This window comes from Anomaloglossus baeobatrachus, chromosome 4, assembly GCF_048569485.1.
Source record: "Anomaloglossus baeobatrachus isolate aAnoBae1 chromosome 4, aAnoBae1.hap1, whole genome shotgun sequence".
Lineage (NCBI taxonomy): Eukaryota > Metazoa > Chordata > Amphibia > Anura > Aromobatidae > Anomaloglossus > Anomaloglossus baeobatrachus.
Window position 1 is genome coordinate 624,240,528 of NC_134356.1, and position 26,754 is coordinate 624,267,281.

Here is a 26,754-nt window from a genome sequence, read left to right on the forward strand (position 1 = left end):
TATAAGTGGTCATAAAATTGTAAATAACTAATGAACGAATAAAGCTATGTTAAAACCAAGCACACCATTGTTTTACTTGTGAAATTCTCAATGTTTGATGCGTTATATGACCCTCTTCCCATTTGATAAAAAAAGTTTGATCCAAAATGTCCGACTTCAAAATGGCCGCCACCCATCTTGAAACGTTTCCCCCCTCCCATATACTACTGAGGCACAAACAGGAAGTTGATATCACCAACCATTCCCATTTTATTTAGGTGCATCCATATAAATAGCCTACCCTGTACATTCCTAATTGGACTTTCTGCCCCATGAGGTTTCTTCCTCTGGATCAACATGTTAGGCTATGAGTTGAACTCAATGGACTTAATGGGTTATTCCCATCTCCAAGATCATATCCCAATATGTAGTAGGTATAATAATAATATTAATAAATACCTCCAATTAGAAATGTAGTATAGTTCTTCTGATTCACTAGGTCACTTACCTCATGTGCAGGGCATTGCAGGACGTTAGGTGTCCTTGGTTATGATCACTAGCAATTAACCAACTAACTGTAACTATATGCCTAGTCGTATACCATCCTGAAATGCCCTAAACATGAGGTAAGCAACATAGTGAATCAGAAAAACTATGCTACATTTCTAATTGGAGGTATTTCCTATTATTATTATTATTATTATTATTATTACACCTACTACATATTGGGATAGGATCTTGGAGATGGGAATACCCCTTTAAATCTACTTTCAACCCTAAAAATCGTGAAACTATATTCAATTCAGTGCCTCTGTGACGCCCCGGACTATTCGGGTCGTCCCAGGTAGTCACGCACAACACCACACCCCCTCTCGGTTAGGTAACACCAGCCAACCTAAAAACCTTGTCACCACCCTCCAGGTTTGATGTCCACACCATGGGGGCGGAGCCAGGCGGTTGGCTCTGCCCACCGAGGAGTTCACAGGCCTGAAGGCGGGAAAACAGACACACAAGTTCAAGTACGAGTCTAGAGCAGTCAAGTGCACGGGCAGTCCTGTGTCCAGGCTGCCAACAGACTACCAGGTGGCTGGGTTGGAGCCCAGTTGCCATTGGCAAGGAGGCAGACGGCGGTGGCCGCCTGCAGGAGACCGGGAATACGACCGGCAGAACCGTAAGGGACCGGGACAGGGTAGTGGCCCGCCGGAACCGAACCGGGGAGCCTATCCCACACAAGGACCTTTAGAAAACAACAGCCCAACCATACAGGGTAAAGCCACCTCTAATGCATAGATACCCAAAGGGCCAGCGTCTGCGGGCAAACGGGCTCCTACGGCATATACAAGTCGGGGAGTGGACTACCGGTGTCTAGGCATAGGAGTCAAACATTTACACACAGAGGTGCAGGAAAAAGGCGGAAACCACCAACCTATTCTGGGAGAAGCTGCAGCCGACTGCAGGACTTGTGCATCACTCCGTTTGGTTTACCAGAGACTCCACTGTCTTGTGTCAGAGTGAGTACACCAGTGTCATCAGGCACCGCACCGCGCTGCACCGCAACACTTCACCCTGCACCCCGGTCCGGCCCCGGGACCAACACCCCCTACCCATGGAGGGGTCAACACCTAGCTGCGCCATTACACCACTTCCGGGAGCCCCCCATACCTTCACCGCAGCGGTGGTGTCTACAATCACCACAACCCGTGGGTGGCGTCACGAACTAACATCCAAAACCAAACCACCGCGGCCCCGGCCGTGGAACTCACCACCCAAATCCCCGCGTGTAGCGCCAACTCCCTTGCAGAGTGACGTGACCCCCGGGTCCATGAGAGGCTTGAGCCACCACCTGCAGTACGAGCACGGATCCGAGTGGCTCGGCGGTCGCAGCCGAGCCCGCGGGGCGGTACACCTCCTATGAAAAAAACCCCTCCCGCAGCTGCGTGAGATTGTTGTGTCACATGACCTCTGCAGCAATCACTGGCCACTGATTGGCTGCAGCTCATTAATATTCCATTAGAGCAAACAGCTGTACTGACATTCAACTAAAAGGCTGCAGCTGGTTAGTGATTGGCTTTAGTAGTAATGTGATGAAACAATGTCACATCACCCAACGGTAACAGAAGCGCCGACATCAGTCACTGTGAGAGGTCATTATACATTGTTTTTATTGTTTTACTTGGGCCTGAATTGATTAAGCAGAGGTAGTCTAGTAGTGGACAACCCGTTAAAGCATACATTGCACGCTCTTCTTGACAACTACTAAGCAAAACCTGATCCTCATTATACGAACCTCAATATGAGCCAGTATGAATGTCACATCGGAGGTCAGTTTTCTCGTAATGGCACCGGTAACCACCCTTGAATTGACAACAAGCTTGTGACCATTTTCTTCTGAGGCTTGTGTGGAAAATAATATGTTCCTTTTTAAACTGGATTCAAGGTCTTTGTAGACAATAAAAATGCCACCCTCACCTAATGGAAGAAAGGTAATTATAAATTATTAGGCACAAGCATTAGCTGGCATTACCATCCGCTGTGAGGTTGACTTTCCAAAATGTAGATAATATTTCATGAGTATATAAGAACATTACAGTCCTACGTAAATAAAGCTGTCATTTAAGATAACTTTTCAGAGTTAGCTGTCATGTGTGTATGTGAGTAATAACACTATTTCTGGTCATTATATGACTTTGAATTCTGCCTTTTTCCCCCGATTTCCTCTGTGCAAGGTCAATCCCTTCTTTGTAGTACCCGATTCCTCCTGTGCACGGTCTATCCCTACTTTTTAGTGCCTGATTTCCCCTGTGTAACATCTATCCCTACTTTTTAGTCATTATATGGTCATTATATGACTTTGAATTCTGCCTTTTCCCCCTGATTTCCCCTGTGCAAGGTCAATCCCTACTTTTTAGTACCCGATTCCACCTGTGCAAGGTGTAGCCCTACATTTTAGTGCCTGATTTCTCCTGTGTAACATCTATCCCTACTTTTTAGTCATTATATGGTCATTATATGTCTTTGAATTCTGCCTTTTCCCCTGATTTCCCCTGTCCAAGGTCAATCCCTACTTTTTAGTACCCGATTCCCCCTGTGCAAGGTGTAGCCCTACTTTTTAGTGCCTGAATTCCCCTGTGTAACATCTATCCCTACTTTTTAGTCATTATATGGTCATTATATGACTTTGAATTCTGCCTTTTTCCCCGATTTCCAATGTGCAAGGTCTATCCCTACTTTTTAGTACCTGATTCTCCCTTTGCAAGGTCTATCCCTACTTTTTAGTACCTAATTTCTCCTGTGCAAGGTCTATCCCTACTTTTCAGTGCCCGATTTCCACTGTGTAACGTCTATCCCTACTTTTTAGTACCCGATTTCCCCTGTGCAAGGTGTATTTCTACTTTTTAGTACCTGATTCCCACTGTGCAAGGTGTATCTCTACTTTTTAGTGCCCTATTTCCCCTGTGTAAGGTCTATCCTTACTTTTTAGTGCCTGATTCTCCCTGTGTAAGGTCTATCCCTACTTTTTAGTACCGGATTCCCCCTGTGCAAGGTCTAGCCCTACTTTTTAGTACCCGATTCCCCCTGTGCAAGGTCTAGCCCTACTTTTTAGTACCTGATTCCCCCTGTGCAAGGTCTAGCCCTACGACGATACACACAGAGTTCATTGCTCTCACATTCCTAACGTGTAGCACCGAGTTGTAAAAAAAAAAAAAGACAGGGCAGAAAAAAGCAAAAAGTCACAACATTTTTGGTAAGAAATTTTTAAATTTGGGGAAATTCTCATTTATACAATAAATATAAAAATGGAAAAATGTCTTTAACAAGAAACCTCTTTACCACATTTATTTTTTCTATATTTGAAAGCTCATCAGTGTCAATGAAGGTGTTTTCCTATGTATAGAAAAATTAAACCTGATGCTATTGGTTTAGTAGGGAGTCTTCTGATAAACTCCGTTTAAGGCTATGTTCACCCAGGGCATCCTTTACTGCATTTTTGGTGCGTTTTTGACGTCACAAAGACGCACCAAAATGCATGCATTTGTGGCGCCCCTGACCTGGTCAGGCACCACTGAGTACTGCACCCATGCTGGGGACAGTACAATACAGGTAATCCAGAAGGCTGACTGGGGTGTGGAACACAGGCGCATAGTGACCAGGCCTCACACATGTACCCATGAGAGGACCCCTGGGGATCCCAGGAGGGGGCAAGCCTTCACCTTCACTGGAATAGTGGAGGGGGTAGAGCCTCCATCTCCTCTCAAGGGGTGTGGTGGAGAGTCTGGTTGCTAGGTGGCGTAGGCAAGAACAGGAGAGGAGGAGCAGTGAGCCAGTTCAGTGTAGAGTCCAGGGAGCTCAAGTGAGGAGCAGATCCCTGGAGCTGTGCAATCTGACAGCGTCCGCGCAGTGGCTACAGACGGGGGAGAACGGTCAACTAGGAGTGCTGCCTGAAAGCCAGCTTCAGCTAGGGAGTGCAACGGAGTGGGAAGTAAGGAGACTGCTAGAGAGCACCAGGCCCAACCGGGCGGCAGATCCCGAAGCAAGGATAGATCCACCTTTCCCTGCTAAACCTGCCGGTGTGGGGCTCTTAAAGCCCACACCACAACACTACAAAAGCCGCAGCCACGTAACCACAAGTGAGGGCCCATAGGTCATTGGAGGCAAGAGGCTGGAGTGGCCTGGTCCGGGGAACAAGCATACGGCGAACGAAGGGGAGAGAGAGGCTGCAGCATCTTCCCTGGGTGACCCCCATAGGGACTAAAAGTCGGGGTCACCCCAAACCACTAAGGGCTAAGGAAGGCGAGTCAGTAGTCACCCTCATAAAGTCAGCCTGAAGGATACCTGGTTCCCACCTGGTTCATCCCAGCTACGCCCGGGCTACTCACCCTGCCATCAAATGTGAGTAAAGCCCTTGAAAGACATTCCTGCCTGTGTGGTTATTCTGCGACTTGTGGTACTACAAACCTACACAGGGCCCTGGGGCTTGCCTCACTCTCAGGAGGCTACTACATCCGACTGCACCCACCATCAGCCCCAGGCGTCCCCTAACCTGCAGTGGCGGTCCCCACTGACCGCAATACTGAGAGTGGCGTCACGATCAAACAAGAAGATTTCCTACCAGTGACGGAGATCCAGCAACGTGGAGTCCCTGAAGGTAATGCACCGACACCGACACTACACCCGTGGGGCTTCACATCTGGCGTCACGAACAGGATAAGGACTAGACCTGTCCAGACAGGTGACCATGTGCCTGGGCGGTCCGCTTGAAAAATTGGAAGCGCCGCCATATTGCCACCATGAAAAGCGCGCTGAAAAACAACAGCAGCCCGCGCTGGAAGAAGTTACCGCCCACGAAGAGGTGTGGCTACCCAGAGATCCCTTGCGGAGTTCTGACCTTGCCGGCTATGAGAGCGGAAGCGTCCAGAAACGGCGGGAGAGAAGGGAAGCCACAAACCTGCTGCTGCGGAGAGCAGAAATGGAATCCAGACGCGGATACCCAGAACCAGGCTCTGCTGCCTGGTGGTGCCGGGAGCTTGCCCTCTTCTGTGATCAGCTGGAGGCCAGGATTATGCGACGGCTCTATGAGGAACGCAAGGAGCTCCTGGAGATGGCTGCAGCGGTCCGGACCTATGAGGAGAGAGCCGCGCGGAGCCTGCCGGATCGAGCGGCGACGACGATTCAGACCCCGATGGGTGAGTCCGGTGTTGCCCCGGCTAGAACAAGAGCCCCGACCCTAGCTGCTACGACCGCGGTCCCAGAGGAGGCGCCCGGTGCGGCGACGCTGAGTGAGGCCGCAGCCACGCTAGGTGCGGCCCGCCAAGCCCAGGCCGCTGCAGCGATGCCCCGCCTGTCCCGCAGGGCTCCGACCACCACGGCAGTGCTCATCCGTGCTGCAGGTGTGACGCTGACCCAGGCTGCCACCCTGCTAAACCCGGTCCGCCAAGACCCCAACGCAGCAGCGACGCTCGTCCGCGCCGCAAGTGATATGCTGAACCAGGCCGCAGCCCCGCCGGGTGCGGCCCGCCAAGCTCCGATCACTGCAGCGACGCCCGGCTCAGCCTGCACGGACCCCATCGAGGCTGCGACGCCAAGTGAGACCGCGGCTGCAGTGTCCAGTCCGGCCCGCCAGGAACCGGCCGCGACAGAAACGCCAATCCAGGCCGCCGCCATACAGGGCGCGGCCCGCCAAGACCAGGCCGCCGCCATGCCAGGCGCGGCCCGCCAAGACCAGGCCGCCGCCATACAGGGCGCGGCCCGCCAAGAAGAGATTGCATCACGATTTTCCCCGGCCTGCAAGGCCAGAGCAGACACCGCTCCCCAGTCCAGAGAGGTCCCTGCTAGGAAGACCCTGATAGGAGAGGACCCTGAATACTGGAAGCTGAAGGCTGACCTAGAGGCCCAGTTCCCACAAGAGATGGTGGATCGGTATCTGCTCCCTCCGCATACCCCCAAGGAGATTCAGGCAACCCCTGCAGCCGCGCCAGAGAGTCCACCGCCCAGACCAGCTGAAGAAAGCCCATCCCCAGCACTGCCACAACCAGAGTGCAGCGAAGAACTAAGGGGGAGAGGAGGCCAGGAAGCTGAGGAGCTGACTCCGGAGCCACCAGCAGTGGATCTATACTCAGAGCCGGAGATGCTGCCCTATTCACGCTGGGATGAGGAAGATCTGACCCCGTCTGCTGACGAAGAGCAGCCCAAAGACCTCACCTGGGAGCCTGCAAGCATGAACCCAGTCCGCAAGACACGGCGCAGCAGAGCAAAGTATCCTCCAACACCACAGTCTCCAGAGCAGAGAGAGGTCACAGCCAGAGACCTGCAGGAGAAAAGATTACTGAGAAGGTCTAGAGTCCAGGTCAGAGGACCCCTTTACAGAGGAGTAGTAGAGGACTTCAATTTGAAAAGCGGATACGGCTTTATTGTAGTAAGAGGAATAAAAGAGGGCATATTTGTGAATCGGAGAGATGTTCAAGCCCACCTGCCCAGAGGACATTCAGGCAGAAATTTGAAAATTGGAGACGCAGTACAGTTCACCTTGCATCAAGGAGAAAGGGGCTACTATGCCTTAGACGTAGCACCAAGTCCCAAAGAGGAAAGACAAGACAGAGATAAAGAAACAGATGCAGAAAAGGAAACAGATGAAGATCTAGAAGGAAAAGACAAAGAGCCTACAGATGAAACTACCTCAGAGGATGACAAGGAGCAAGAAAACAGCAGGTGCCGCAGCCCAATAGGCCAAAGCCCTGGTAAAGAGGAGTAAAGTAAAGAAAGAAGTACCGAAAGTTTGACCAGTTTGACAAGTTGAAAAGTTTGCAACGTTATTGTTTAAGTATGTGCCCACAAAAACTATTGTGAGAAATAAACTTTAAGGCTATGAACTTGCTATAGCCACAAACTCTCGCAGTGTAAATAGTTACACCAGTGGCACCACCACCGGGGCCAGCCTGTTTAGGGGCTTGGCTCGTCTGCAACCAGGGGGGCCCGTCCGTAGAAAAGGGCCTTGGCTCACCTGCGACCAGAGAGCACGCCTGTTTATGGGGCCTTGGCTCACCACCACAAAGAGGGTACCTGGTCAGCACCAACTGTGGAGGCCGCCTCTGCATCCTGCCAGAAGAGGCTGACGGCGCGGATCCACCAGGCCAGGTATACCCTGAAACCACCAGCCCATGAAAGCCGCCTCTACATCCTGCCAGAAGTGGCTGAAGTCGCGGCCAACGGGAGAGGAAGATTGGAGGAAAGGTCTGGGGAAACGGATGGCCCAGACCTGGTTACCAACAGGACCGGTGACCTGCCTCCTGAGAGGGTTTTGGGTGGGTTAACGGACTTGTGGGTGGAGGGTGGTGATGTCTGATACCTGGTGGTTTTAAAAATGTTTTACATGTTTTAATGTTTTATGCATTTTAAAATGTTGTCTTGCAGCCCGAGGACGTGCTGGTGATAACTAAGGGGGAATGTGGCGCCCCTGACCTGGTCAGGCACCACTGAGTACTGCACCCATGCTGGGGACAGTACAATACAGGTAATCCAGAAGGCTGACTGGGGTGTGGAACACAGGCGCATAGTGACCAGGCCTCACACATGTACCCATGAGAGGACCCCTGGGGATCCCAGGAGGGGGCAAGCCTTCACCTTCACTGGAATAGTGGAGGGGGTAGAGCCTCCATCTCCTCTCAAGGGGTGTGGTGGAGAGTCTGGTTGCTAGGTGGCGTAGGCAAGAACAGGAGAGGAGGAGCAGTGAGCCAGTTCAGTGTAGAGTCCAGGGAGCTCAAGTGAGGAGCAGATCCCTGGAGCTGTGCAATCTGACAGCGTCCGCGCAGTGGCTACAGACGGGGGAGAACGGTCAACTAGGAGTGCTGCCTGAAAGCCAGCTTCAGCTAGGGAGTGCAACGGAGTGGGAAGTAAGGAGACTGCTAGAGAGCACCAGGCCCAACCGGGCGGCAGATCCCGAAGCAAGGATAGATCCACCTTTCCCTGCTAAACCTGCCGGTGTGGGGCTCTTAAAGCCCACACCACAACACTACAAAAGCCGCAGCCACGTAACCACAAGTGAGGGCCCATAGGTCATTGGAGGCAAGAGGCTGGAGTGGCCTGGTCCGGGGAACAAGCATACGGCGAACGAAGGGGAGAGAGAGGCTGCAGCATCTTCCCTGGGTGACCCCCATAGGGACTAAAAGTCGGGGTCACCCCAAACCACTAAGGGCTAAGGAAGGCGAGTCAGTAGTCACCCTCATAAAGTCAGCCTGAAGGATACCTGGTTCCCACCTGGTTCATCCCAGCTACGCCCGGGCTACTCACCCTGCCATCAAATGTGAGTAAAGCCCTTGAAAGACATTCCTGCCTGTGTGGTTATTCTGCGACTTGTGGTACTACAAACCTACACAGGGCCCTGGGGCTTGCCTCACTCTCAGGAGGCTACTACATCCGATTGCACCCACCATCAGCCCCAGGCGTCCCCTAACCTGCAGTGGCGGTCCCCACTGACCGCAATACTGAGAGTGGCGTCACGATCAAACAAGAAGATTTCCTACCAGTGACGGAGATCCAGCAACGTGGAGTCCCTGAAGGTAATGCACCGACACCGACACTACACCCGTGGGGCTTCACACATTTCCTTCCCCCAGCAAAGTCTATGAGATTTCTATTTTGCTGTCCACACTGGACATCTTTTGTTGGCTGCATCTTGGCTGCATTTTGGAAGATGCAGCAGGTCAATTTTTTTAGCATTTTCCCAGTGTTTTTGAGCTCTTTCAGTCAATAGATTTGACTTAAACAAATACATTGAGCAATACGCGGCAAAAATGCGGCAAAAATGAATGCTTTTTTTGTGCATTTTTCTGGGGCCACAAATACTGCATCTTAAGATGCACTGTGTGAACATAGCCTAAATCACCCACACAGTAAATTACCTGCATTTTCATTGAACTGATCACATGGAACTTGCATAACATTATCACTCAAAATCAGAGTGAAGAACTCAACACCAGGAGAGCATATGTTTCGGGAAACTTGAATGGAGACATCTGGAAAAGAAAGGGGTACAGTAGATAATAATTAAATTAATAAGGATTTTGACACAAATATAGTATGGACTTTAGAAAGGGAAGGCCAATAACTTTTGGCCCACATAGAATAGGTGATAACTGTAACGGTAGTGCGCATGCATGACCACCACAGCATTCACTTTCTATGGGTTGTGTCATGGGGTGTGACAGGATCACTAGGAACAGGGGAGCCTAAACTGGCCCTCAGGCCTGGGGAACCTTAGTTGACCATGATCCAAAGGTATGTCTAAAGGTGGCGATGTTTGAGCCGCTTTCCTTGCCCTAGCTCCTGAACAGCCCTGGACTTGTGGCCCCCTCCTTCCACCCAAGAGAGGGCCAGGACAGGAGTGATTAATACCACACAAATAAACAGACAGGGGGGGAGGCGAGTCATACTCACAGCAATCACTCAGAGAGGTACGGACAATATGTGATCAGCAGGAAAGGAAGCGAGGAAATAATCAGACAACAAGAGTATTTCTACAACACACCAAATAGAACACAGAAGTTCACCAGCAACTGGATAACAAAGCACAAGGACCGGGATAACATAAAGCTATAATCGGCATGGGAGACCAGGTTCCACCATCTTAAAAAGGCGGAGGAGACTGTGATAGGTCTCCTGCAACACATGACTCAAACAGTAATCCACAGGCTAGCAGAAATTAACTCCTGCAAACTGAATAATCAACAACAGCATAGCTGATCGATGCCCGAGCCTGTGTGTGCAACTCAAAAGCAGCATCATGTGAAGTGTGTGACTCTGCTGTGTGTACAGTGTCAGAAGTAGTCGACACTCGGCAAGTTTTGAGCCAGACACCGTTTGACAAGGTGATGGTCACAGAGAGGACTTCCATGTTGAGTAGAGTAGCATTTATATTTCAGGTATGGAATAATGTTTGATTCCATGGTGCTGCACATGAGAAGGGGTTACATACAGAATTAAACTTCAATGAACAAACTAACAATGACAGAGGGGCACAGAAAAGAGAGGTGCCAAAACAAGTACAGGCTGTGAGGAAAATATGCCTTTTCCTTGTATACACTGTACCTTCCATAGCATTCATCTTCGGGGCAAGCTATTGATTGCTGTGGCCCCAATAACCCACTATTATGTGTCAATGACATTCACAATTAAACTAAGCAATAACCTTACCCCATAGATTTCAGTGAACTTACATTAACCCCTTCACCACAGGCCAATTTTGCGCTTTCCGTGTTTTTTCGCCATTCTTCCGAGAGACGTAACTTTATTTTTCAGTCATTTGCATCATTTGATGGCTCGTTTTTTTGTGTAATGAGCTGTACTTTTAAATGAAACCAAGAGTTTTATTATATAATGTACTGTAAAACGGCAAAAAAATTCCAAATGCGGAAAAATTACAAAAAAAGTGCGATAGCACTATTGTTTTTGAGATATTATACTCACAGTGTTTACTATATGGTAAAATTGATGTGTCGGTGTGTTGCCTCAGGTCGGTGCGAGTTCCTAGACACCAAACATGATTAAGTTAACTTTTATCTAAGGGGTTAAAAAAATCTGAAGTTTGTCCGAAAAAAGGGGCATACGTTTTGCAACATTTTCCGCGGCCTGTAGCATTCTCATTTTTTGCGATCTATGGGTCAGTGATGGTTTATTTTTTTGCGTCTCAAGCTGACGTTTTTAACCGGTGCTATTTTTGCACAAATGCTACGTTTTGATTGCCTGTTATTGCATTTTGCGCAAAAATTGCGCTGACCAAAAAAACTTAATTTTGGCATTGCATTTGGATTTTTTTTGCCACTATGTTGTTTACCAATCAGATTAATTGATTTTCCATTTTAATAGATTGGGCATTTCTTAACGCGGCAATACCAAATATGTGTATATTTTTTATTTTTGTAACCCTTTAATTTTCAATGGGGCGAAAGAGTGTGGAATTGAACTTTTAGTTTTTTTTTAATTTTTTAAAAATTTTTAAAACTTTATTTTTTTTTTTTAAATTTGGCTAGGTCCCCTAGGAGACTATATTGATCAGATGTCTGATCGCTCATTCATTTCTCCCAATCAGAGCTGCATCACTCAGACCGGGAGAAATTATCATCTCTTGTAACAGCCAGTACTCGGCTGTTTGTTTACAAGACCTTAGTCATTTGAGCACAGGAGTCATGACACGTGACTTCCGGTATCGGGCTGTAAGTAAAATTTCAGCGCGATCATAATGGCGCTGTCACTTGACAGTGCCAAATAAGGGGTTAAAAGGCACGGGCGGAAACCGATTCCACTCATGCCTGGCAGGCACACATGTCAGCTGTAGAAATCAGCTGAGATGTGCGCCGATCTTCCCTGGCTGCCGGCAGCAGCCAGGGAAGATTAAAACTATAACCGGTAGGACGTAATTTTTGTGCGGCAAAGCATCACCTGTGTGCAAGATGCCTTGCATAGAGGAATGGTAATAGAAATCTTCCAAGCACTCTATTTCATAACACTAAATCTATATATCTTGCAAATGTGTGCAACATGTTGGCAGTGCTACCACAAAGTGGTGCATGATTGACCTCCTTTATACAATCCACTTCATGGTAGAATCGCTGGCATCTCGCGCATGCACAAGTTTTATGGTACATTACACATGCACAAGTTTTACGGTACATTGCGCATACACAAGTTTGAAGGGACATCGTGTATGAGTAAGTTTTACAGTGGTTCTGCGATGCAGTAGAGTTTGGCGTCAGAGCGACGTCACACAGCGACCGGCCAATAGAGGCGGAGGGGCGGAGATGAGCGGGACATAAACATCCTGCCCACCTCCTTCCTTCCGCCTTGACGGCGGGACGCAGGTAAGCTGTGTTCATCGTTCATGGGGTGTCACATGGAGCGATGTGTGCTGCCTCGGGAACAATGAACAACCGGACGTTCGATTTATTGAAAATGAGCGACGTGTCAACGATGACCGAGAAGGTGAGTATTTTTGCTCGTTCACCGTCGCACGTAGCTGTCACTTGCTACGATATATCAAACGATGCCGGATGTGCGTCACTTACGACGTGACCCCGCCGACATATCGTTAGATATATCGTAGCGTGTAAAGCCCGCTTATGAAAGGTTTCAATTATACCAAGTGGGGAGCATAATTAGTAGCACCAAACCACGACTTGTCTAAAGGAGGTGAAACTTCACTGGACTAGTCCTGGCCAATTTCCAGCTGCATAATGGACTATTATAAGACAAAGAAACGTTGTATTGTAATATCAAAAACTTTATTATAATGCTGCTCTCAGGATAGGGTACTTGAAAGGTTCCCTTTAAACACCACTTTTGTATGATACACTTAAATATACTGACCCATTGTTTTCTCTTTAGAGAAGTTATTTTACAAGGCAGGCAGCTAGCGACTCTTATTCAAATAAAATGTCCTCTTTTGCCAAATAAAAGGTGATGTGTCCTTGTTTCAAGAGATTTCATTCACACATGTGTGTTATATAGGCCTGAGAAGGCCAATTAAGTAAGAACGCCCATGTTTTAACAAATGTTAAACTGAGACATGAACATTTAGAGTGAAATTAAAGAAGATATCTGAAAAAGCGAATAAGCGAGATTGTAAGTATTTTTTCTAAAGTGTGATTTGTTTTAAAGGAAATCCGTCAATAAGATCAACTCTATTAAGCAGGTCATAGAAAATGGAATAAAATGATACGTTGGTATCTGGGATCTGATATCTTATTCCAGACAAATCCACATTTTTTTAAATTTATGATCTGCTAAGATCTATAGATGGGGGACACAGATCTCCTTGGGAATTGTCTTCCAGAAGTTATTTTACATGAAAGGTGGTGTTACCAGAGTGAGACATGTAATAACTGACAGGCTCCTGATCTCCCTGCAGAGCTGTGACTGATTATAACCAACACAGTACAGCAGAGCTGAACTTTGTTCCATTACAAACAAACTTACAAATTTGCAACAGCAGTTGTCCTCTCAACGTGCTGATGCTCTGCTGTAGTTATGCCTGATTAGAACCAACAGAGTACTGCAGAGTTGAACTATGTCTCATTGCAAACACATTTGCAGTTGTCCTGTCACAGCTCTGTCAGCTCCACTGTACTGCTCCTCACCCCACACTCACTGCTTGTAAGATGGAAGCTGATGCACTATGATACAAGATATCAGATCTATGTAATAGTGGTGTGAGATCAGTGGCCCAAGATCATTTAACCACTTAAAAACACCAGTTTTGCATTCCAATCTGTGAAAATGTGTCTATTTGCCCACTTTGATGCTTGTTCTGATGCCCAGAACCCATTTGGGCCATGCTGGACTGACCTGAGTTTGATGCGAGACAGCAATATCTATGTAACGGTGGTGTGAAATCAATGGCCCGAGGTCATTTAACCCTTTAAAAACACCAGTTACTTATTCAAATCTGTGAAAATTGGATATTTTCTGTCACGCTAGGTATGGGGAAGTACCAAGCGAGTGGTAAAAGGGAAGGGAAGGGGGAGATGGTGACCCCTGATCAAACCTACCGCTGGTCTCTGGGGTCCCTCACCACCCAAGATAGGTTCCACACCTATACGCAGAGCCGGATACCAGACACTAGGTATCTCTAGTGCTAGACTCTAAATAAGGAACGGATGGAATTAGCTCTTTGTCAAACCCACTAAACATTAAAGGAAGACACAAGGGGGACACACGGGGTAAAAACATGAACTGCTTATCTACAGATGACACAGGAAGGAGTTCAGTAACGATTCTACAGATGAGAGCAAACCACCTGCTTGCAACCAGAGCTAGAATGAACTGAATAATATCACCAGCACCAGTCCAGGGAAGGAAGGAAGCATATGGAGAATACTGATGATGGAGAATACTGATGATCAGCAGCTGAGTGGCAGGTGAGCTCCTGCTGGGTCCAAAAAGAGGAAAGATGAAAATCCCTCAGGAAAGCTACCTATACCAATGAATACTGACAGCAGGAACAATAGAAAGTCAGGGAGCATTCTGTGCAGCCAGACGCTGTGACTTTCTATGGCCAGAAACCACATGGCTGTCTGTCACCTGTAACACACCCATGACATTTGCCCACTTTGATGTATGTAATGGTTGTGCGAAATTAGTGGCTCAAAGTCATTTAATCCCTTAAAACTTCTTCAAATTGTTAAAATTGACTGCCAACTTTGATGCCAGTTCTGATGCCCAGAACCCATTTGGGCCAGGCAAGAGTCACCTGAATTAGATGTGCGGCATCACTATTTGTTGTGCTGTTTCTATTTGTCTTAGTTAACACTGTTATTTAATGTTTTTCATGCTTGTCTCTGCTGCCATCTACTGGTCAGACCTTTCGGCTCCTCTGTTTCTTTTGTCCAGCCCATGGGAGTGTCTGATGACCCTGTTGCATCACATCCTGGGATGTTCATTCCAAACCAGAGTTTGTGAGAACAACATCCCTTATTGGATTGGAGCTACTAGGAGCAAATTCTTCTGACCATGTAGTAGCTTCAGAGGCAAGCATCACTGGAGAATTACAATGCCAAGTACTTGGATTACTGCACTCTGCATGTCCTAACCTTTGGAGAAAATAAACCACCATTGTTTCATCTCAGCATGTGCATGTTTTCACTCTGGAGCGCTCTGGTCCTGTCTGTCCCACCTATAGGAAAAACGAAGGTAAGATTCTCACAACCTCTCACAACTACGCACCTTCCATCGCCTTTAAGTGGGGACAGAACAGTCAGAAGACTGCTTAAGAGCTCAATACCCCGGCTACAGATCCCTAAGAGCCCTGTAACTTCCCATGTAATCTGCCTAGCAACAAGCCTTGTGCACTAGTCTGCCTGCACAGTGCATGCCTGGACAAGCCTAAGGGGAAGGTCTCCCATCTGCCACGTCCTGTGTCACCTCTGCTTGCATTGTAAAGGGACAGTTTATGCACCTGCTGTTTCTCTCTTGCTATACGCCTTCTATAGACTTGCAGTACATTATACCTCATTACTGCACATCGCTGCACTGCGAACCCCAAGTTTTGCTAAAGACACCTTGGGAATCTCATCAGGGAGTCCTTGCAGAGCTGCACAACGATTTTTGGACCCCTATTCAAAAGTCAAGTTTCTTAAAGAGACAGTACACCTTAAATCAAAATGGCCGAAAAAGACCTTGGACAGTTCCCCACTGCTGAAACAGAGCAAATACAATCTGATACTGTCCATTATGAAGCCCAGGAGGCAGAGCCCACGCTTTCAGCAGACCAAGTTGTCCGACCGAAGCGCTTTTCCAAACCCACGATAAAGGCCACTGAAAACTATCACACTATGAAAGATGAGCTATGTGAACACCTGGAGGAACAGTGGGAAGGAGTCACCTATTACATGTCAAGACTTGAATCCTCATCAGGTGATGCCACATGCTTACAAGCCGCTCTGGAACGGCTGAATACAGCTCATGAAAGATACAAGAGACTATCAACAAGGTACATTACCTTTCTAAAAGACTCTAAAATTGATGAAGCTCTTTCAGACCTAAGCAAGGCAGAAGAGGTGGACAAGGAAAGAGATGCCAAGGTGCAAGATGCCATAGACAAGGCAGAACACCGTATCTCTCACCAGCAAGAAACAAGATCACACCGATCAACCTCATCTAGATGTTCCTCTCGGTCATCCGGGTCATCATCCTCAAGAAGCTCAGCCCTGAGCGACAGGATACTAGAGGCCCGCATAAGAGCAGAGGAATCCAAGGTGAGACGTTCCTTCACAGAAAGAGAAGTAGAGGAAGAAGCCAAAAGGACAGAAGCAGAAGCCCTTGCAAAAGCAGAAGCCGCTAAAGCAGAAGCCAAAAGGGCAGAAGCAGAAGCCCTTGCAAGAGCAGAAGCCGCTAAAGCAGAAGCCAAAAGGGCAGAAGCAGAAGCCCTTGCAAGAGCAGAAGCCGCTAAAGCAGAAGCCAAAAGGACATAAACAGAAGCCCTTGCAAAAGCAGAAGCTGCTAAAGCAGAAGCCCTTGCAAAAGCAGAAGCTGATAAAGTGGAAGCCAAAAGGGCAGAAGCGGAGGCTCGGATAAAGATTCTTCGGTCACAGATGGAAGAGGAAGTTGCGCTAGCTAAATTGAGACTACTTGAGCAAGCATTGATCCAAGGTCCTGATCCAGCTCACTCGCCACCACTGGAAGCAGACAATCCAGTTGATCGCACAAGAGACTATGTACTGAATCAGTTACCTGTAGGAACCCCCAGTTTGCAGTACCGTCCAAGCCGACAACACCGAAACCTCCAACTTACCTCTACCAGTGCCAGTGCCACCTAAAACACCCGAGCAAATTAATAACAGTCACCAAGAGGTGCCCTCTCAAACACAGTCACCACGGCAAGATGGCAACCAAGTGTTTCCTGACCCACTTTCACAGCTCAAGCAGCGGTCATCAGAATCTACAGAGGCTAAACCACAGCTCAACCCTGCAGCAACGTCATTTTACCCGGGAACATCTCATCCATTCACGCCAGGCAGCCCATACGCCCCAGGGGCATCACGAGTCGTCGTGGCAACAAGTGGTGAGAAATCAGATATGTCTGAGTTTGCCAGGTTCATGGTGAGCAGAGAGCTAATCAACACTAGTCTCACGAAATTTGATGATCGTGCAGAGAGCTACAGGGCCTGGAAAGCAACTTTCAAGGCAGCCATCGCCAATCTCAACTTCACTGCAGAACAGGAGCTCGATCTCCTGATTAAGTGGTTGGGCCCAGGCTCTACAAACCGTATCAAGAGCCTCAGAACCGTCTATGTGGGACAAGCAGAAGCAGGTCTCGCTGCTGCATGGCAGAGACTGGAACGCACCTTTGGCAGCGCAGAAGCAATAGAGAAAGCCCTATTCAAGAGACTGCAGGACATCCCAAAGATCAACCTTAAAGAAGTCCACAAGCTTCAAGACCTAAGTGATCTGCTCATGGAGCTGGAGCTCGCCAAAAGAGATCCTCGTCTGTCTGGGCTGTGCTACCACCTGGATACAGCCCATGGAGTGAACCCAATCGTGGTGAAGCTGCGATACAGTCTGCAGGAGAAATGGGCAACGTCAGTCTCAAGGTACAAAAGAATGCATGACGTCACCTTTCCCCCATTTATTCAGTTCTGCAAGTTCATCGACGAGCAGGCCCAGATGAGGAACGACCCCAGCCTCGACTTCCTATAGTTCAACACTTCGGCAGCTGCAACATCATCATCATCAAGGTATGAAGGTGCCATACACAAACGCAGAGACATTAAGAACACTGTGAGTGTTAGGAAGACTGAGCTACCATCACCTGCAGCACGCACAGATAAACAGAACACCATCTCATCACAAGATAAGTCTTTCAATCAAGAATGTCCCATCCATAAAAAACCGCATTCACTGAACAAGTGCAGAGGGTTTAGATCCAAAACCCTACAGGAGCGCAAGAAAGTCCTCACAGAGCTTGGGATCTGTTTCAGATGCTGCGCATCACTTGAGCACATGGCCAAGGACTGTAAATCCATCACCAAGTGTGAGGAGTGCCACAGCGAAAAACACGTTTCAGCCATGCACCCAACCCAGCTAGCTAGAGACACACCGGCTGCAGTCACCACCACTCCCACTCCAAGTCATGGCGGGGAGCCCAAGAATCAGACTGACACCACCACAGCCGTCTCCTGCTCATGCTCAGAGGTATGTGGAGAGGGCCAAACGCAGAAATGTTGTGCCCAAATATGCCTCATCAAGGTTTATCTCGAGGGACATCCAGAAAAGGCAATGAAGGTGTATGCCATCATAGACGACCAAAGCAACTGGTCCCTGGCAGGAACCAAATTCTTTGAAGCCTTCGGAATTAATGGACCATCAGAACCCTACACCTTGAACACCTGCTCGGGTCGCATAGAGACTAGCGGCAGAAGAGCCCAGGGATTCATTGCTTCTCCTATCAATGGGAAGACTGAAATACCTCTACCAACGCTCGTTGAATGTGACCAAATACCCAGCCACAGGAATAAAATTCCTACCCCAGAAGCTGCATTTCATCAACCACACCTAAGACACCTTGCTAGTGTTATCCCACCTCTGGACAATAACGCAGAGATTCTACTCCTGCTCGGCAGAGACAATCTAAGGGTACACAAGGTGCGACAGCAGTGTAATGGGCCTGACTATGCACCATACGCCCAGAGACTGGACTTGGGATGGGTAGTCATAGGAAATGTGTGCGTTGATCGATCAGAAATTGATTCCTTCAAGACTTATGTGCATGGAGATGGGCGCACAACCTGCTTAAAGCCATGTCCTCATCACTATGGAGTGAAAGAGAAGTCTCCAGACACAATACAGCTACCTGACATTGCTTCTTCTCTGCATATCGACAACTTGGGAAGATCAGTCTTTCACACAACCAAGGACGACGATAAAGTAGCCTTGTCAGTAGAGGACAGAGAATTCATCGGAATAATGGACTGTGAGTTTTCTAAAGACAAAACCAACCACTCTCCATTACCCTCCCAATCTACCAGGGGAAGACTCCCAAACAACCGAGATCAAGCTCAGACCAGATTTAACTCTCTTCAGCGTTCCATGAACAGCAAGCCTGAAATGAGAGAACACAGCGTCGCCTTTATGGACAAAGAAGTCTGCAACAATCTAGCAGAACCTGTACCAACTGAACTGAATCCAGCAGATCACGCAACTAGACCTATGTCTAGAAGTTCTTTTGCTAACTCTTCTTTGCTTACAGGTCCAGAGTTCCTGCTGAGACAGTCAGAAGAGGGTGCCCAGGAAGCCTTCAGCATCCTAGATCCAGACAACGATCCAGATGTCCGAGCTGAAGTCAATACCCTGGCCACCAGTGCAGAAAAAACTTCCAACTTCGGTTGCCAACGTTTTGAACGTTTCTCCAGTTGGATGAGGCTCGTCAGGACTGTCGCTAGGTTAGTGCACATCGCCAGATGCTATCATACGGACCTTAAAAACAAAGACTGTCAGTGCTGGCATGTCTGCCACAAACCCCTTTCTGCTGAGGACATCTCCTATAGCGAGTCCCTCATAATACGCCACCTCCAGCAGAGTGAATTCGCCATAGAATGGAAGTGTTTATACAACAAACAGCAGATTCCATTAAGAAGTCCTCTCGCTAATTTAAACCCAGTCATCGACAGTTTCGGCTTACTGAGAGTTGGTGGTCGTTTAAATCAGGCTCATCTTGGAGTTGCAGAGCAAAATCCTCTCATCATTCCCAACAAACACCATGTTACAGTCTTGCTGATCCGACACCACCATGAAAAGACTGAACACCAAGGCAGGCAAATTACAGAAGGTGCTTTACGGTCTGCAGGCTTCTGGATTATTGGAATGAAGAGACGTGTAGCACAAATACTACACGATTGTGTGCACTGTCGTAAAGCGAGAGGAAAACAACTGTACCAGCAAATGGCTGACTTGCCTACAGACAGACTTTCTACAGAGCCACCTTTCACCTACGTGGGCCTAGACATTTTCGGACCATGGATGGTGTCCACACGCAGAACTCGCGGAGGCCAAGCAAACAGCAAGTGGTGGACTGTGTTATTCACCTGCATGAGTGTTCGAGCCGTTCACATTGAGGTGTTAGAGTCCATGGATACCTCCAGCCTAATCAACACCTTGAGAAGGTTCCTTGCCATCAGAGGACCTGTGAAACAGCTCAGATCTGACCGTGGAAGCAACTTCGTCGGTGCATGTAGAGAACTGAACATCGACACCAAACCTATCCAAGATCAGCTGGCAGAGAAAGGTTGCACCTGGATCTTCAATCCCCCTCACAGTTCTCACATGGGAGGCTCCTGGGAGAGGATGATCGGGATTTCACGCAACATCTTGAACTCCATGCTAATGGACGTCAATTCCCCAAGACTCACACATGAGACTCTAGTCACTCTTTTAGCTGAAGTCTCAGCCATTATCAATTCAAGACCCCTTGTGCCGGTGACCATGGATCCAACCATATTAACTCTTACTATTCTCATTACCCAAAAAACTGACAACGCGGTAATGCCCAGCGGAGAGTTCACCCACGCGAACACTTATCAAAAACACTGGAAACGGGTTCAATACTTGGCTGACTACTTCTGGAACCGATGGAGGAAGGAATACCTCACCATTCTTCAAGGAAGAAAGAAGTGGCGACATCCCAAGCCGAACCTCAAGGAAGGAGACCTAGTCCTCATGAAAGATCAGACCACAGAAAGGACTGACTGGCCTATGGGACTAATTACTAGGATACTGCATAGTCAGGACGGCAATGTTCGGAAGGTGGAGCTAAATGTCATCAGGAAAGGTGAGACGAAGACCTTTGCAAGGCCAATCCACGAACTTGTTCTGCTTTTGCCCATAGAGAGCGTCTCTACAGGATGAATGCTACCGGACCTGAACTTTGAGCCATCCTTCTTGTTTTGGACTCAATTGAGCTTGTTTTTGCATTTAACATGCCTTTCCTTTTAGGTTGTATTATGGACTTAATAGTGAAATCCCCAAAGTGAATTTCAGACGGGGAGTGTGCTGTTTCTATTTGTCTTAGTTAACACTGTTATTTAATGTTTTTCATGCTTGTCTCTGCTGCCATCTACTGGTCAGACCTTTCGACTCCTCTGTTTCTTTTGTCCAGCCCATGGGAGTGTCTGATGACCCTCTTGCATCACATCCTGGTATGTTCATTCCAAACCAGAGTTTGTAAGAACAACATCCCTTATTGGATTGGAGCTACTAGGAGCAAAGTCTTCTGACCACGTAGTAGCTTCAGAGGCAAGCATCGCTGGAGAATTACAATGCCAAGTACTTGGATTACTGCACTCTGCATGTCCTAACCTTTGGAGAAAATAAACCACCATTGTTTCATCTCAGCATGTGCATGTTTCACTCTGGAGCGCTCTGGTCCTGTCTGCCCCACCTATAGGAAAAACGAAGGTAAGATTCTCACAACCTCTCACAACTACGCACCTTCCATCGCCTTTAAGTGGGGACAGAACATTTGTGTGTGTGCATTGTCTTATCAGTGGCTGAAAGTCATTTAACCCTTTCTATAGCATACTTCAATGCCCACTTTGATGCCCATTTTTGAGCCAGTTTTCTAATTTTTGTAGCTCCTTTTAAAAGGAACCTGTCATCTCCCTTTTTATATGAAATGGCCCCCAATGTCTTGTTAGTGATGCAATGTGCATCACTAACATTTTGTCTCAAACAAAAGTTTGCTGTATTTATCATAAAAACCCCCCACTTGTTATGCTTGTGTAAATGTATTGTATACCTTTTCTTTCAGTCATAGGGGTGGCGCTTGCCTTTGGTTCAGTCACAGTCAGTCAGGCTCCGTCTTCAAATTATGCACACCCCCCATATTGTGATTGATACATAAAAGCATTGAAAACAATGAAGTATTTACACTATATACATACAATATGTGTGTATTGGTAAGAACCCATCCAATCTACATAGGCAAAAAAAGTCTAGCCACAAATGTCCATACATTAAGTTATGTGTAATTATGACAAGTGACACAGGAAAAAAGTATTGAACACACTTACTGAAATGTATTTAATACTTCACACAAAAGCCTTTCTTGGTGATGACAGCTTCAAGATGCCTCCTATATAGAAAAACTAGTGGCATGCATTGCTCAGGTGTGATTTTGGTCCATTCTTCTACACAAACACTCTTCAAATCCTGAAGGCTCCATGAGCTCCTTCTATGGATTCTGAGCTTTAGTTCCTTCCATAAATTGTCTGCTGGATGCAGATTAAGTGATAGGCTTGGCCATTCTAGCAGCTTTATTTTCTTTCTCTGTAACTAATTGAGAGTTTCCTTGGTTGTAGGTTTGGGATCATTGTCTTGCTGAAATGTCCACCCTCATTTCATCTTCATCATCCTGGTAAATGGCAGCAGATATTTATCAAAAATGTCTAGGGAAATTTGTCCATTCATCATTGGTTCAATCATATGCTGAAAAACAGCCCCACATCATGATGTTTCCACCTCCAAACGTCACTGTTGGTGTTTTTAGAGTGATATGCCGTGCCTTTTGACCTTTAAACATGGTGTGTATTATGGCATCCAAAGAGTTCCATATTGGTCTAATCTGACCAGACTATATTCTCCCAGTAATTCACAGGCTTGTCCAAATGTTGTTGAGCAAACTTTAAACGCGCTTGAACATGCTGTTTGTTCAGCAATTGTGTGGTGAGTGTGCATATAGGCCATGGAGGTTGAGTGCATTACGTGTATTAGATCTGGAATCAGCAATCTGTAGCTCTTCACAGGTGGTCCTTGGCCCTTGGATAACTTGTCTGATTATTCTTTTCACTCTTCTGTCTGAAATCTTGTGGGGAGCACCTGGTCATGACCGGTTTATGGTGAAATGGTTTTCTTTCCACTTCCAGATTATGGCCCCAACATTGTTCACTGGGACCTTCAGTATGATTTGTAAAAATAAAGTTGCACAGGTCTTAAAACAGCTCACTGGTTTTATTCATCATGACATGTTTCTTGTGTGGCACCTTGGTAATTAGATACCTTTTTATAGACCATCAGTTGAACTAGCTGATATTTTTCACTAAGTGGCAGGATTCCATTCTAATTACTGATAGATTTCAGCTGGGGTCATGACTTTCCATTGCTTTCATCTCTATTTTCATGTGTTCAATATGTTTTACCTGTGTCATTTCTCATTATTACACATTACTAAATTTATGGTCATCTATGGTTAGATTTCTATTAGTGATTGTAAGGAGGCAATTTGTCAGATGTTTGAGAGCTACCCTATCATGAAAAGTAGAAATGACTGCACGTTGTGACTGCAGGATAGCGAGGGATGGGGGCTCCTATACTGTCCCTCATGCTAGGAGAACCTAGGCTATCCCTGACCTCCAGATTACCACTCAAGGTGGCGACACCAGAGTCCCGTGCCTTACTTTTCTCCTGACCAGATCTAATCTGTTACTTCCCACAGGGAAAGAAGGGGCAGGAGTGCGTTGGAAACACAGATTAAGACATACAGAAAAAAACTAAAACTCAGATGCACTCCAAACTCACAGGAACAAACAGACTAAGGAGAAAAGCAAAAACAGGAAGGCAGCAACAAAAATAACAACGGTTAACATCACAACTGCTAACAGCAATATTGCACAACAACCACTAGTATGTCTGGATCGCAACACCTCACCAGACCAGTATAGGTAAGCTATAGATGGCATTGCTGAAAAGGTGGCATATATAGGAGGGCAGCGAATGTGACTGGCTCCCCACAGCATGTGATCAAAGAGACTAACAAGCAGCCCAAATAGCCTGCCTAAGTCTGTGGGTCGATGCCTGTGTGTCCCTGCGCTGATCACAGACATCAAAGAATTTAGCAGACAGAATGCCAGAATCTGTTTTTGCATATCCTGACACCACCATGACAGTTGGAGATGCCTGCAAAAATCTCCTTTTGACAGTAACTTGGCCATCACCATCTTGATGGCTGGTTTTCCCTGGCATTATTTTTAGGGTTTTGTTCCACTTGCGTTTTCCACTGATGAGTGCAATCCGATAAAACATTGGATTGTAGTCGAACCAGTGTAAAACTATGGGGCGAGACTTCCTGTTCCTGCGCTGAGATGTGAGGAGGGAGAAGAAGCAGCTCCATACAGCCCCTGCAATATACAGCGACCTACAGAAGCAAACAGCACCCTAGACGAACATAGAGAGGCTGCACTGAATTACCAGCTGTCAGTGCATGGATCGTTATCTCCTCAGAAGTGGAGGAACACCATTCAAGCCCAGAGCAGAGCAGAGGGAGGAGGGGGTGAGTGCAGATAACATGGCACCCACAGTGAGGAGGAAGGAGGGGGAAGAGGGAGAGGAGCCACAAGGGCAGCTGCAGCAATGTGCAGGAGGCCAAGATAACAGAAGAACTCAGAGTATGCAGAGTGGTACAGAGACATTGGGCTTGGGGGAAAGATATGAGATTGATTACAAAAGGTTGGCAAAAGAAGTGGCAGATCATCTGACAGCAGAAATCAGAGAGGCAATAGCCACCTCAGTGAAGAAGGCTTTGGCTGCGCTGCAGGAGGATGTGGAGCACCATGATATGAGACTGACAGAGGTAGAGCAAAGAGTTTCTGATGCTGAAGAGAATCTGACAAGATTGGAGGGCAGATTTAAGGAGCTAAACACTAATGCTCAGCTTATGAAGGATAAAATAGAAGATCTTGAAAACAGATCGAGGAGGAATAATTTAAGGCTGGTGGGTCTGCCTGAGACAGTGACAGCAAAATATTTGGACTCAATCTGTGAAAAAGAATTACCCCAGGCTTTAGGCTTACCACATAGCTGCCGTGTAGAAAGAGCGCACAGAGTGGGACCCATAAGGGAGCAAAGAGATGGTCACAGTAACAATGATAATACCTCCAAGCAAGGTGAAATGTCCAGAGCAAGGCAGGTTATTATAAAATACCTGGAATACAAAGATAAAGAAGAAATTCTACGGGCCTTCAGGAATAGGAAACAGGCACTATGCATTCAGGGACACAAGATTCTATTATTTGGCGACTATTCGGCAGAAGTCACACGAAAAAGAAAAGCATTTAGCCAGCTCTGCACTGCCCTCTATCACAAAAACATTGAATTTCAGTTTTTATACCCAGCAATACTAAGAGTAAGAGGAGCAGATGGGGTCACAAAGACTTTTCGGGATCCTTCAGAGGCAGAGCGAGAGATACTACAGGACGGGAGAACACGGCGACAGGAGAGGAATGGAAAAGAAGGGACTTTCACTGATCCGAAACATGCAGATCCTGCAAACATAACATCTGCAGTTAGACCCGACAATGAGCCAGAGTGGAGTCAATCGAGATCCAGACCAGCCAGTCCAAAGGAAAAGCGACAGATGGCGACTTCAGCTGGGAAAAGAGGAGGAAGAGACAGCAGCTCATGAACAAGCAGGCAAGACAAGGACTTAATTTGGGACTGCTGAATGGAGCCGTATGGTGACAAATGTGCCTTAACTCTCTAAAGTCTCGCCTACCTCCTCTTCTCTTTGTTCTCTATCTCTCTTTCTTTCGCTCCCTTTTTCTCTCTCTCTTTTTCATGCTTATCACTTTTTTCCTTTTATCATTTACTAATGCTTTTTTTTTTCTTCTTCTCTCTCTCTTTTTCTTCTCTTAATGACAGTTTTAGGAGCTTGATAAATTTATAAAGGCTGTTTAGGGGCAAGGAGTTAATAGCCAATAGAGGGGGAGAGGTGACTTAGTGGGGTGGCTTCATGGAGAGCTTGACTTGAAGCAGGGGTTTGAAAGGAGTCTCAATCATCTCAGAAAAAATGGAAGACGTTAATTGTATTTGTAAAGTTGGGGATGGGAGGGGTTATATACAGTTGGGGGAGGGGAGGGGAAGAGAGTTGGAGAATCCATGCGACACGGCCTGAAAAAGGAACTGTTGATTTTGGGGATTATGGTTAAGCTCATTACGTGGAATGTTAAGGGACTCAGATCGCCGCACAAACGAAATATGATACTACGTCATCTCAAGAAGCTTAAGGTTGATATTGCTTTATTACAGGAGACGCACTTGCAAAAGGATGAGTTCTTCCGTATGAACAAGATGTGGGTGGGAAGGGTATATGGGTCGGCCTCAAAAGGTAGGAAAGCAGGGGTTTTTATTTTGATCAATAAAAACTTTGCACACGAGGTGGAAACACAAGATTCAGATGAAGAAGGAAGATACATACATATAAAGATTTCAGGTACTCAAGGCACTTTTAGCATCCACAATATATATGCACCCAATACGGAACAAAGGTTTTTTTTTTTTAAAATATAGCTAATAAGATTTTGCTGGATGGGGATATATGTAAATTGGTGGGGGGAGACTTCAATACAGTGGTTTCTCAGGAAGAAGACAGGAGGAGTCAGGGGAAGCAGGGGAGGAACACGGAGGGGTCGCTGAGAGCATTGTTAAATACAACTACACTACAGAATTGCTGGAGATTATATCACCCGCAAGAGAGAGAATTTACACACTATTCCCACCCACACGACTCTTGGTCAAGGATTGACCTTTGGCTGACAAGTGAGAATTTATTGCAGAGGGTAAAAGAGATAGTTATAGAGACTATGGTAATATCGGATCATAGCCCAGTGGTAGTCAGTATAGCTGACAAAGTTCAGAGAGGACAGGATTATATATGGCGCTTCCCCTCGTTCTTGACTTTGGACGAGAACTTCCATAGAATACTGAGAGAATAGTGGGTGGATTATACATTGACGAATCAGGAGC

General features: G+C 46.9%; 1 protein-coding gene across 1 annotated transcript in view; it reads right to left on the reverse strand.

The window, feature by feature from the left end:
* The window catches only part of LOC142301932 (adhesion G protein-coupled receptor E3-like), a 251,123-nt gene that overhangs the window by 35,322 nt on the left and 189,047 nt on the right, over nucleotides 1-26,754 (reverse strand). The window contains exons 12-13 of the mRNA XM_075342989.1: nucleotides 9,375-9,488; nucleotides 2,267-2,448 (exon numbers count right to left, since the gene is read on the reverse strand). Of these exons, the coding sequence (XP_075199104.1) occupies nucleotides 2,267-2,448; nucleotides 9,375-9,488 (296 nt within the window). The remainder of the gene's footprint in view (nucleotides 1-2,266; nucleotides 2,449-9,374; nucleotides 9,489-26,754) is intronic.